This window comes from Plodia interpunctella, chromosome 21, assembly GCF_027563975.2.
Source record: "Plodia interpunctella isolate USDA-ARS_2022_Savannah chromosome 21, ilPloInte3.2, whole genome shotgun sequence".
In the NCBI taxonomy this organism is placed as follows: Eukaryota; Metazoa; Arthropoda; class Insecta; order Lepidoptera; family Pyralidae; genus Plodia; species Plodia interpunctella.
Genome location: NC_071314.1, coordinates 5,869,920 through 5,884,007, shown reverse-complemented (window position 1 = coordinate 5,884,007; position 14,088 = coordinate 5,869,920). Strand labels below are relative to the sequence as shown.

Here is a 14,088-nt window from a genome sequence, read left to right as displayed (position 1 = left end):
GCAACGAACTTCTCTCATTGCGTCCAGTATGATGCATCCCCGTATCCACGGACAGCGTCTTCTTGATCTTAGACTTGGTTGTGTCAAGATGTGTTCCGAAGAAGTGGAACGGATGGATGCCGCGTCGACTGGTGCGAAGGGACGACTGTTCTGGGCTCAGCAGGGAGCGGTCCTCCGATGTCATTTGCGGGGACATTGGTCTGTGGAGAGAACACAGGCGCAGATTAAATTGGGTACATACGTGAGTATTTATTTGAAATATACAGGGTTACTGGTATCTAACGCCTAAACTTCCAAAGACGCATAAGGTACATAGAGACTAACTTCTTTTGTTCTACGACTTTTGTCTAAACGTAATAAATACAAAAAAATCCTTATTTTAGTATTAATGTCGTTTCTATAAAACGTTAACTAAGTATATGTTCGATTCCGCTACATAACGTTACTGTACTGTCTCGTGTTGCTCGGCTAGTACATAAAGTTAAGATGTGTAGAATCGAAAATGAGATTGTTTTTTTTTCATATCATATGAAAAAGAAAACTTTGAATCACGAAAAGTCGTAGATTAAAAGTTGCTTGTTTTGATGTACCCAAGTAGTCTTTAGGAGGTTTTTTGTTTGATACCACTAACCCTGTATATTTGGGGGTTAAACTTACTCTTTGTCGGACATGTGAGCAATGAATAAAGCTGAATTCACGTGTATAAACGTAATACCAAAGGACTAATAGTGTCGTTACAGCCATTAGTTAGTAATAGGTTCATTCTATCGCTACAATTAAATTTGATTTAGCTAAATCAAATTAAAATCCAATATAAGTAGTATCTTTTAATAATAATATTTAAATATGATATGTAAATAATACCAATTAATGACATATCATATTTAAAGGATATGGTCAAGGTTTAAACTGGAATGTTAATATTAATTTATTCTATCATAAAAACAAAAGTAAAACAATAGCTAAAGTTCCTACCGAGTCAAATCGTGCATTTCCATGCTTTCCTGGTCACTTTGGTCTTCCCATGACTTCCTCTGTCTCAATTTCGCCGCTCGCTTTCTAGAATACGTCCCAGCCTTCCCGTCCAAATTCAGATCCAACCTCTTCGACTTACTCGCTGTCCACTCCTCTTTTTTCGACGAGGTTTTATCGACTCTACTCGACAAAGACTCAGCTAAACTCTGCAGTTCTGAATACGATAACTTCCCTAGTTCTAATTCAGTAATCTCTGTTAGTTTGTCTTCAGTTAATTCCTCTGCTGATAACGATTTTACTGGTTCTTCTGATTCTGATTCTTCGGCTTTTTCTTTGTCTTCGTCATCAGCACTGACAGTTGGAGGTGATGTCGCGAATACTGTGTCTAACGAATCGCCTCTCTGGAAAAAATAGAATGTAGCTAAATCATTAATTTCACTCTAATGTCAAAAATCTAGGTGCACTGGAATATTCTTAATTTTTGGACGACTCCAATGTTAAAACATTATTAGGTTATAGTAATTTTAATTTCATAACATCTACTATACAGAATAAACATAGACCATTTTGTAACAAAATAAATTTGTCCAATAAAAATTAGTTAGGTGCATGCTTTGCAATGATTTTGATGTCTTACCTAATTTCAAACTCAAAATACTTTTCAAGAAATGTAGATAGGAAGGTTAGTGTAGCTAAGTTTTCTACTAGTGTTATGAAGGTACTACCATGAACCCTTCTTCAGCACCAGAAAGATCTTCACTGCCCGAACTTCCGTTTTTTGAAGGTTGATTTGCGATATTGTCTTCGGGCGAAGGTCGTTGTTCTGTTTCCGTTATTTGAGGAGGTAATCCTGAAAGTCCCAGCCTTTCGAGTTCTTGAATGCGTTTTTGTAGTTGCGTTATTATTTCATCCCGTTTTCGTACTTCGTTCTCTAAACTGTTGAATCTAAGAATAATAACATTAATTAATTCCGTAAGACCTGCCTTGTACATTATTATAAATCGATATAATAATTGAAAGTGTCTTTACCTTTCCTGAAATTTCCCCTGAACATCATGCAAATGTCCTTGGATGACTTGCTTAATACCTAGTAGGACCTCGCCAAAATATTCTTGTTCTTCAAGTGAACCTGCAAAATATTGTCAACAATTGAATATGAAATGGCGTATTTAAAAATATAAAAATTCAAATTTAAGTTATTTTACCTCTCAAAAGTTTTCTTTGGTTAGCTACAGCCGATATTAGTGTTAACTTAGGTTTCTCAGAAGGCACTTTTATTTCTTCTGGCCTCAATGTTTTGAAATCGTATATTTGATCTGCATTTTGTTGTAACTCATACTCGGCTCTTATATTTAAACCGTAGTCTTCGGAAGTGACAACTGTTTCGTTGGTGTTTCGGACTATTTGATTTTGAGTACATAGTGCGGCTTCTCTTTCTGTAATAGCTTGCGTAGATACTGTCATTTCTGAGACTGGATCAGGCATTTGGAAATTTCCACTTTTAGCATCTGCTGGTGCACTACCTGGTGGAGACGGCAGTGTATGACGATGAAACGTTACGCTCTTAGCAAATTTTGAATGTCTTGCAGCATATCCTTCCAAAGTAGGTGCTCTGATCAATCTTCTTAATTCATTACTTCTCTCTGGACTCTCTGAAGGAGTAACATCCTCTGAAAGTTTCTTCAAAATTGATTTTAGTGTTCTTCTCTCAAGCGTTTCATTAGATTCATGACTACCGACAGAATCTATTGATTTTCTTTTATATTTTCTTTTGTCCATAGTACTTCCTTCAGAATGACTTCTTGTTAGGGTGTCAGCGAGTAAATCTTCAGAAGAACTAGTGCAATCTAGACTTGAACTGCGAATTTTTACAACTTTTTCTAATTCTGCCAATTTCTGACGCTCGTTTAAAATTTTTAATTTTTTGACAAATGGTAAACCACCATATTCTGGTGATAGATCATCAATTGATCTATATTTTTTAAATTTTGGCAAAAGCGTCCCAGAACTCGTCAATTTTGGCTCAATTGTTTTAAAACTTTTTTTTGGCGATAAAGTTAATAAATCTAAGGATTTTTCTTGGACGGGTTCCAAAGGGCTTGTTAAACAAATTTTAGGTTTATCTTGTTTAGCATTATCACTACAACCTTGAAGATTATTATTGTCTATTTTAACAAGCTCCGCCGTAGTAACTATAGGTACATTTATATTTACAACCGCTTCTACTTTACATTCTTCTCTTTCCACCATTTCAGTATCTTTTTTCTCTTCTATACTAGATTTACTTTGGCTTTTAGACTCTCCTAATATCGCGGCCTTTTTTAATTTCGACCAAGGCTTTTTTGTTGGTTTTAATTCTTCTTTCGTTTCTGTATTTTGCGCAGGTATTATTTCAACTGATGTTTTATCTAATGACGGAGGTTTACTTTTTTCTTGTGAACTTTCAGAATCTTTTTGACCACCTCCTTGTAATAGTTTTAATTTGTCTCTGAAAGTGGAGCCAACTGATTTCGCTGGTGATTTTATTTTACTTACCACAGAATGGGGAATGGATATTAAGTTACTTTCTGTTTTTGGAGTAGGTTCTACTACAGCTGCAGGCTTTTCACTCGCATCTTTGCTAAGCGGTTGACAAACTGCAGTCCCATCACTTTGGACTTGAAGTATTTTGTCCCTAAAACTGACTTTGGGTCGAGAAGCACCATCGCTAGAGCCCGAGGAATTTTTCCTAGATGTTTTTGTCGTTGGACTTTGAAGTTTTCCTGGAGAACTTGATTCTGAACCTTTTCTAATAGGACTTAAAGTTTTTATTGTTGGACTAAGAGGACTTTTTATAGAGCTCGGACTTATAGTATCCGAGCTAGACGGTTGATTGCTAGTTGCTGGAGTCAATTGATTCTTTTCTCTTTCTTCTTTAGCTTTAAGGAGAAGTAATCTTTGGATGAGAGGCAGACCAGCGCCTATAACTTCAGCTTCACCATCTGGAGCAGAACTTGTTGATGGTGTCGGATGAGTTAAAGATACTGGGGATGATGTATGCCTTTGTTTTGCTACTTTTTCTTCGCGATCCTAAAAATAAAGTATTTTTTAAGAATTTTGATTTCATACATCGAGCTGAGTACAACAATATGGAATTGCCACGTACCTGTTTTTCCTTTAGCATTTTCAGTCGTGTTAATAATGGAAGACCCGCACCAATCGGAGATATACATTTTTCCCCATCTTTGCTACCTGATGTTGTTTCACCGTTGTTATCCTAAAATAATATTCCATATTATGCAAGGTACTACTTGCATTTTTTTGTTAAATAAATTACCGAGCCAATATTACTTATATTTAATTATCATCATCATTTCAGCCTTTCCATTGCCAAGCATAGGCCTGACGTGAACATTATTAGCTTTTCTAACATTATCTTTCCATTAGTCATGAACTATTCAATCACCGATGAATTGTTCATGTCTAATGGAATTAAGTGTCTGTGTGTGAAGTGATGGCAACTTCACCTTCAGGAGTCACAGACGATTAGTTGCATAACCTGGACCTCATTTTTAGAGTCATGAGTTCACAAGAAAATTATACTAACCTCGTGAGGATGTGGTTGGGAGTCATCGCTCTCAACCCTTGGCATCCTCCGCAGCACCTTGCAGTCGGCGGTGGCGCGCTCCGCGCCGGCCAGCGCCTGCAGCTCCAGGGACTCCCCTGAGCGACGACCAGCCCTGGATCTGCTGCGGATTGCATTGCGGATACCCTGTAATTTTGACAACCCTATTATTCTATTACCCTTGGAATCAGTGTTCCGTTATTCAGCTCGAGGTTGGCGCGTATGTTTTTATAAATACAAGTATTATAAGGGCGCCCCTATTTTAGACGCTGGCTACGTATGAGGTAAGTTTCACCCCGCAGGTCTTCTTCTTTGCGTGTCGATGGCAAATCTGCAATGCTCTATTGGGTGCTAAATATACTCTTGTCAGAACCGAGCCACTTCGATGGCAAACCCTCGCAGGGTGAATGTTTCGTTTTGTTATATTTTCGTAGTGATTATTTCGCCCAGGAACAGGCAACACAGGCACAACCACAACGAGTGACTGACAAAGAAAAATTGTGATTTGCCTGTGAATTTCCACTTTTGTATGGTGATGGTTTTGTACATCGAGATTGTGTCTCATGTCATCGGGAACATTAAAATGACTGTCAATGTTGTACCTGTGTAACTTTAAAATTTTTGAAAGTGAAATCAAATAAGTAAGGTTTCTTGACGGTATTTTTTGTTAAAACGACCACTCGTAAAGTAAGAAACATTTGATTTTGATATGTTTTTTATTTCAAGGCATGCATTACCTTAACATCACTTCTCAATTTTCGAACAATTCCTTTAGATGTGCTATCGTCACCCATTTTATCTGGACTCACTTCACCTGAAAGTACAAATTTTATTAAATGGAAAATATGATTAAATATTTCTTTCAAGTGTCATTTTCTATTAATAAAATGCATTTTCATGTTTTATACCAGAAGTTGCTTGCAACTTGGCAAGCGGCAAATAGTAGCCTGTCACTCTCTTAAACAAAAAATCTCATTAATTCATTGCTATGTTTTGACGTACAAGAAGGACAAACCAACACATTTTCACATAAAATTTAATAATAATAGATTTTATGTATTTTTGCACAATAATAAAGTTATCACGATTTTAAGTAGGTTTACTAAATAGGTCAAAGAAATACAATAACCAAACAATAATTTAATGTCACTGATAAATATATTTTTTAATACATTTAATACAATTTTTTAGTAAATTAAGGAATTTTTGACTCCAAAATTTGTACTCTATAATAGTATGTGTAATGACGTATTTTTACTTATAATTCTTATAAATTCTTGCTTTTTTCATTTAGCAAGTTATTTCATTAGCAAAATGATAACGACACTTACGACGGTCACCTTTGCCCTTCTGCCTGGACATGCTCTTGGCCTCCTGCAGCCGCTTCCTGCCCAGGGTCTGCAGGATCTCCTGAGCTTCAGGGTAGTCCTTCATAGCCGCCAGCACGTCCTCCCGGGATAGTGAGAACAGCTCGGAATATCCTACTGACCTGACGTCCGCGGTTCGTCTGGAAAATAATAATTTTTAAAACTGTAACTCAACTACATACCTAGATTTATAGAAAAAAGTTTATTACAAAATAAATACATATGTCATTTTTGACATAAGTTTTTATTGTTGTCTAAGAGCTTGGAATAAGTAGGTAGACCGTTGGACGAAGTATTTACTAAATCCATGTGTGAGAGATCATATTGCATTCAATGATAAAAAAATAATGTCCTTGCAGTAAACTATTGAGGAGTTGGCGCACCATCAGGTCATGCTTATCAAATTATGCATTGTCATCCAAACTAAACGTGTATACAAAATTCCAGAACAATTTGAAGATATCTGCTTCAAAATAGAGTCGCTAGATTCCACCCGAGACATGTGTCATATATACATTGCAAGTTTATATAAAAGCTTGTAAAATAATATCTGGCAAAATACTCTGTGTTTTGATATTTATAGATTTAAATATGTATAACCTAATAATAATATCTAAGAATACAAAGAAAATAAAATCCCTAGGATCCGCTTTCCAAGTTTTTCGCTCATTCGTTGGCATCCCTAGTTGTCAGCCCATTGGCACAGAGTTCCTCAAGCGCTTAAATTTGTTTTTTTTTATTATAATAAATAAAAATAATATAGAAATTAATCTCACTCTACAACAGAGCCCCTGCCGGCACCACTTACTTATTTAAACCGTCCAAATTAAGAATCCCGATTTCACCAAAGAAGTCCCCTGCTTTCATGGTTGTCAGAACTCGGCCAGTTTCCGATATGACTTCTAGAATCCCGTCAGCTATTATGAACATTTCTCTCGCCACTTCACCTGATTAAAAAAAATGTTTTTTTTTTAAATTGACAATAGGAAGCATAGATCAATAAAAAAAGAAAAAGAACCGGTTTGTAAGCATTGGCTGATGGAAATACTATTACACAAAGCATTTTAGTGTCACATTTATAATGTGAAAGAAGTTTAATTGATGATGTCGTAGCTCTAGGTCGTAGCAGTTCGTAGCACACACATGCTACAGAGCTACGAAACGCTACGACTGCGATGATACAAAAGTGCTACGAAATAATTATATTGTAGGAGTTTTGTGATAGATATTATTATATATTCACAAGTTGCTACTCCTTAAGAATATATAGGTAGTTTACACATTTTTTTTTTCAATCAGATTACACATCGAGAGAGAGATCTAGCTCTTTTACTATCATCTGAGCGTTTTCCCGTTTCTTCCCCCGCCATATCCATTTAATACTCTTCGCATGGTCTTCGGCATCCATTGTTATTTATATTATTTTAGTATAAATATAATATTTAATTAGTTGTCTGAACCGTTGTATGCCAAATAAGACTTAGCTATGTAGCTAAAAACATTATCATCATAATTGAAATGTAATTGCTTGCATAAAATAAATATAAGTACCTTTTCTACATATAGAATCTCCAGGTGTAAAAATATACGCCTTCATTTTGAGGACGAGGTCGTGGAGGAATTCGGGCTGGCATTCCTGGAATATGGTCACCTGAAACAGAGCTCTTATTAAGCTGGCTCGTAGATTTGCCATATGCTCACAGGATGTAAAAGTTTCCCTATTTAAGGCATATTACCAGTCCTTTTACACCTGCAATAATTTATACTCACAGGGCAGTCAACGCACTTCGCATTCAGTATAACAACATATTTAGAATACTGTTGGGGCTTCCAAAACATTGTAGCGCTTCGGGTATGTTTGCGGAGAGGCGCACTGATGGCTTTCATGCAATCATTAGGAAAAGAGTGGCCTCGTTGATACAACGTATTCGGAGCAGCACCAACGGCATTCCAAATGTGTTGTCTGACAGGATTGACTGTCCAATAATGAGACACGGGGTCGAGATTCATGTGTCACGCACATGAATCTCGATACAGTGACTCAATTCGTTTTAAAATACATGGACTGTTGCTTACTAACATAGGTTAAGAAAATTCTAACAATTTATGGATTTGACAAATAAATTATAATAATAATAATAACTATTATTATTTGTATCTCCTTTTGGGATTCACGGCACATAGTCCGGTCCTTTGAGAGGCTTGCGAGGGGATTTATTATTATTATTATTAAGTACTTACAAAACTTTAACTGTATGTATTGTTTGTTTGCAGAATCAAATACCTAAACAGTTTATTTATTTAACCATCTACCTATCTAGACGACCTCGGTGGCGCAGTGGCAAAGTTCTTGCCACTGAACCGAGAGGTCCCGGGTTCGATCCCCGGTCGGGTCATGATGGAAAATGATCTTGGATGTTTATCTATACATATATTTGTTATAAAATATAGTATCGTTGAGTTAGTATCCCATAACACAAGTTACTTTGGGGCTAGCTCAATCTGTGTTATTCGTCCTAATATATTTATTTATTATTTATTTATATATAAATTTATTTAGCTACAACTGAAAATCAGTACTGCTCCTAGAGTAATAAGACCACTGAGTTGTGGCCTGTTTAGATTACTGCAGCACACACATATAATCACTTTTTTGTACTTACCCACTTTTTGTTTTTTTTTTAATTTTCATTTTTTAAGTTGTTATGTATATTTGTAGTTTTATTAATCAACTTATTTCTATTCCATTCTACTTCTGTTAAACACACTTTGTTATTGAAGAGTAGATAGCTCCTAACACAAGTACCCACTTTATTTAATTCAACGGAAACCCCGAGAAGAAATATGCTTATTGTAAACTTCATGTTACACCGTGAAGTTTCTTTCGGCGCTACTTAGCAGTAGTTGGTTTTGAAATGCTAGTAGTTTGTAACTTAGAGGTCATTATTAATGCATTTATAATACAGAATCCAACTAGAACTTTATCGTAGGTACTTTCAGGATTTATTGTAAAGCAACACATATTTTGAACGCCATTGACCTAACAATATTTAAATGGCTTATTTTGATACGAATTAACCCCTACTTTATAAAGCAATTTTCTGAAAAATGAAGTATTTACCTTTTTCAGCACGCTCAAATTGACATGCAGCGCTAGTTCAGTCTTCAGCTTGTCCGGGAGGAGCCCTAGAGCTGTGTTGATGTCCCCTCCGCCCTGTATCCTGCCACGCGACCACGAGTAGTCGTACCATCGTAGGACTCGACGTTTCATACCGCCTGGCACCTGTCAAGACATAAATTAATACAAATACAAGTTAATAAAAATAAATATAAAATCGTACAATCAACTATTATAGTCAGATTTATTTAAATAATATAGTCATTGGCCAAATTCCTTGTTTCTATAACCAATGACCGTTGCCAATGTTACGAATAAAACGATATTTAAAAAATTAAACGTTCGAAATTGTAAAAGTACAAAAAAAGTGTTCATCTTTTTTATAATCAAAAAAAGAAAATATTACAAATTTGCCTATTTGATATACCAAGATCATCAAAGTGTTCATCCTTTAATAATAATACTTCTTTAGTTTGGCTTCAAAAAAAAAAGCAAAAGCAGGAGATATGTCTAATAATTCTTCGCTAGTATGCTTTATTTTTAATTTCTTACCTTGTGATGTCGCATGTAAGTTTTGGCGCCATCCAAAAGCCTTTCAAACTCCAGACGGTTGGCATTCCTGTTGGTGATAACATTGCCAACTTGGCCGACTATAGTGGCGAATATGAACACGCCAATCAGATAGCTCACTATTGTGAACACGTACCTGTTAAAAAATAATTGTTGTCTATGATTACAACATAACAAAAAAAAAAAAGAATAACACTTTCGCGAACACAAAATCGTATAGAGGTATTATCATAATTTTTTTGTGGCAAATTGAGTCTAAAGTGTTAATGTGCAATCAAATGGGAAAAATATATAGGTAATAGTAATTGGAACAAAGAAGATCACTTATATGGAGATGCAAATTAATAAGAAAAACCGACTTAGCATTACCTAATTTTAGATGACAAATATTTTAATCACTAAGTATTTCGAGTCAATAAAATTGTGCAAAAGTAGAATTGTGTAATAGTAAAAAAAGTAAATAACTCGTTTATTTCACAATATACTCGGGGATAAAAAATAAAACAAAAATAGCAATAGCGAAACAAAAATTACAACTAAAATGGTTGTGCAAAGTTTTCGAACAGTTGCTATAATATACAAAAACACCCCAAAAGCATACAGAAAAAGCGACATTACAAAATGGCGGTTTCAAACAATGAAGGCTGTTCGAAAACTTTCTTAAACTTCCCGGCGTTATCGATGAGTAATAAATAAAAAAAGAACATATAAAACACATTTTTATGATAGAGAATTATTCATATTAAACCCCGTACTCACTAGTCGAGGTATATCCCAGGAAACATCAAAAATTTGACTTCTCGCAATTTTACGAATTGGACAAGAAATTTTTCAAACTTTCTCAAATATTCAAAAGTATTGAACATAATGATATTGAAAATAGACAAAATTGAGATATTTCCAAAATTGACCGCATAAAATAAAATACTAGCAGCGATCAATAGATATTAATAGTTTTTCATATTTTTTTGCGTGGAGAATCAGGAGTGTACATAATTGAAAAGAGAGAATTGTACGCCGTCTATCAATGTCACATGAAATAATAAGTTTTAAGCGTCCCGTGTCTTGGGATATATTTTCCCCAGTGAGTACAAGGCATTATTGTTACAGACAAGTACAAAAAACTTTGTCGCTCGCTGAACGAACAGCCTCCAAATTTCTGCCGCCATTATCGTCATATTTGTATTTTATTACACTTCACACTGGATGTTTTCCTCCGACAAAATATTTGATAGTTTATCTCGTGATATTGAAGATAAATTGCTTTATGTCCGCACGACTCCGTGCACGATTAAAGCTGGGACTCCACCAAAGCAGTGCAAAGCGGTGTTTCGAACAACTAATAGATTCATGTCATTTGTTTCTATTGTTTGTTCAAAACCCAGCTAGAGGGGGGGGGGGGGTCACCGAGTACCGAGTGACCTCCCCTCTATACCAATAGAATTTTGTAATTTTTAACAAACGGCATTCTACTGGTTGTTTGAAACCCAGCTACGGTTCGCTCAGGACAGCACAGCTTTGATGGAGCCTATGTGTACGAATTATCGTAAATTATACTCGTGTTGTTGTAAGAAAACAGGTGAACTAAAGTTAAAGTTACGATTGGTCAGATCATTAGTATAGTATAAATTTGATTAGATTACCAAAACCAAATAACTTACATACAGTTTCAAACAGTAAAACTGTTATTTTAAGTAGAATAATTAAATAAATAAATAAATAAATATATTAGGACAAATCACACAGATTGAGCTAGCCCCAAAGTAAGTTCGAGACTTGTGTTATGGGATACTAACTCAACGATACTATATTTTATAATAAATACATATATAGATAAACATCCAAGACCCGGGCCAATCAGAAAAAGATCATTTTCCATCATGACCCGACCGGGGATCGAACCCGGGACCTCTCGGTTCAGTGGCAAGAATCTTACCACTGCGCCACTGAGGTCGTCAGATTTTTTGGAAGTCGTCAGAATTGTATGGTAAAGATGATTTTAAGTTAAGTATGCTGAATGTGATAGTAATAAGAGGTCAGACTTGAGTTAGTTATGTATCATCTAGTTTACTACTTATCATATGCAATGAAGTAGGATACAGTCTTAAGAAATAATGTATTCAGTTTATTTCTAAATTAAACGATTCACCAGTAAAAATCGAATTCAATTCACTGTTGATAAATGCGGTGCCGCGCACAATCAAATCAAATTCTAAATTTCTTTATTCAATGAATCCAGCGAATCCACGATTGGACAATATTAATCAAGATTGGAATATCTTTTTATTTGTGGGAAACTTAATCAAACGAATTTAATATCTCTGTTTACGATAGCCTAAACTAAACGGAAATTTTTAAAGTAAAAAACGCGGAAGCGTTTACTAATATTTTAAAATATGAATTGTATGATTCGCACTTACATTCCAACAGAGTTCGTTGCTCCGTACACATACCATAACGGCTTTCACAAATAATTGCAGTTTTGTTTGTCTTTTGCTGCATTATACGAGTTGTACAAAGGGTTTAGAGCGGGCTTGCATTTTACTTCTCACTATCGAGTCGATTCGAAGTGAGACGCAGCGAACCAATCACATTGCGATGTGGTTGTCGTTACCTCACAATAGCGCAATGTGATTGGTTAGCTGCGTCTCTCTTCGAATCGACTCGGTTTAGACGTGTAAATAGCATTGCACTACGCACACGTATCATTTTATTTACTTCCTTTCCTTTTATAAGATCTGGCAGGGAAGTTCCTTTTTTTTAAATCTCACAGAAGGAAAAGTAAGAAATGGGCCTTATAACATGTTTTGGTAAAACCGTGTCATATTGTAGAAAACCAAATCAACCAATAAGCAAAGTCCACAGTTTAGTTGTACGTTCCTTTTATGTAATTTTGTAGGTTTTGTCACAAGCGCCATTTCAGCAACAATTTTTATCATGGCTATCAATGGTTGTTTATTTTTCCTAAATAATATTTCACACCTAATAAGTTACTTGGTGAAACCATTACAACTACAACCTATCAACAAAATGAACTCTGAAAATGAATCTCTCTCTTTATTGCCGTGTTAAAATGACGAATGTTGAGAACAACAATAAAATTCATGTTATAGCTGTAACCATTACTCACCGTTATAGTACCTACTTATAATAATACTTTGAGGATTACTGTTTTTATCTGACTTAAAGTTGAACATAATTTAAATTCAAACTTGCCTTAGTGCTGAGGTTATATGTAAGTATGTCTTAAAACATTTTAATAATTTTTATTTTCGCGTCATGATTTTCTTCATCTCAACACGCGTGCGAAGCCGCGGGCAATAGCTAGTAAATGTACATGAAATAGGATCATGTCAATATTACACGTAAACGACTGTACAAGAGGTTATCGTTATGTTATGGACTGTACAAACTGTGTATGTTCTGTCCACCTAAGAATCTGTCCAGTTGCGAAACTGTCCACTTGCTATATAGTAATGTAAAATATTTTTATTGCTCTAAATTAGGGAGAAGAATGCATGATTAAAAAACTAGAGTAAAACACGATGTAAACTTCATAACACATAATACGAGTACCTATAATCTCAATCAAATCACACATATACTTTGAGTATATTGCTTGTCTGTAAGGGCTGTTGAAAATTTTATGTGTCACTATATAACTTGTAACTACACAGTTCTTGCAGTAAACATATTTGAGTTAGAGTAAATAAAAGCAAGCAAACGTTAAAAATAAACAGCTGTTTTCGCCATGTTGCACGTTCTCTGAACTATGTGACTGTCTGAATGGTATCTACATTTAAACTGCACCGTCTTGTAACAAATGGCTGGCTGTTTCAAGCATTTTAGCTCGCGTATGTAATTCTGAAGTTTCTCAGTCCAAGGAATAAAAAATATACTTGTCTATTAGAGTACATAGTTTATGTGTTTGTATTAATGTATTGTGTTTGAACAGGCTTAGGTACTTTCATTGATTATTATTACGAGCTTTCCCCAATACCTCTTATTGATTGGGGGTTAAATAACTAATAAATATTTTATGACATATATTTTTTTCATTTTTAAACAAATTTGTATTATTTTGATGACAAAATTTGTACTGCTACATTGTGTTTAATAATTACATAGATTCATAATTATTATCACACCTGTATGTAATAATTAACCCTAAACTTTATTACAGATTTCTACTTGCCACGATCCTGGCAAATCTGACTTTCATTCATTTCTTCATTCATTACTCTCTTCATGAGCTGAAGCACTAAGTCAAAATTCAATTTAGTATTACTACTGGAAGTATTGTCTAACCTGTGGTGTTACTACAATTTGTTACAACTTATTTTTTATTTACAAGAGACATTGCGATAATTTGCGGCCAATACTATAAATGTCCAATACTTTAGATGAATTAATTTGGCCAAACTGGCATGGTCTCGATAGCTCAGTGTTTAAGA

The 14,088-nt window shown here is 35.0% G+C and overlaps 1 protein-coding gene across 10 annotated transcripts in view; it reads right to left on the bottom strand.

Annotated features, from left to right (window-relative positions):
* LOC128679094 (uncharacterized) overlaps positions 1-14,088 on the bottom strand; it is a 232,604-nt gene that overhangs the window by 4,770 nt on the left and 213,746 nt on the right. For 9 of the 10 annotated variants that reach the window (XM_053761090.1, XM_053761094.1, XM_053761086.1 and 6 more), the window contains 13 exons: positions 9,617-9,770; positions 9,068-9,229; positions 7,498-7,597; positions 6,755-6,893; positions 5,911-6,086; positions 5,317-5,393; positions 4,562-4,726; positions 4,121-4,231; positions 2,181-4,044; positions 2,005-2,104; positions 1,701-1,920; positions 976-1,376; positions 10-200 (listed from right to left, as the gene is read on the bottom strand). In XM_053761090.1, coding sequence (XP_053617065.1) covers positions 10-200; positions 976-1,376; positions 1,701-1,920; positions 2,005-2,104; positions 2,181-4,044; positions 4,121-4,231; positions 4,562-4,726; positions 5,317-5,393; positions 5,911-6,086; positions 6,755-6,893; positions 7,498-7,597; positions 9,068-9,229; positions 9,617-9,770 — 3,860 coding nt within the window. The remainder of the gene's footprint in view (positions 1-9; positions 201-975; positions 1,377-1,700; positions 1,921-2,004; positions 2,105-2,180; positions 4,045-4,120; positions 4,232-4,561; positions 4,727-5,316; positions 5,394-5,910; positions 6,087-6,754; positions 6,894-7,497; positions 7,598-9,067; positions 9,230-9,616; positions 9,771-14,088) is intronic. The other variant, XM_053761087.1, reaches the window with a different exon arrangement.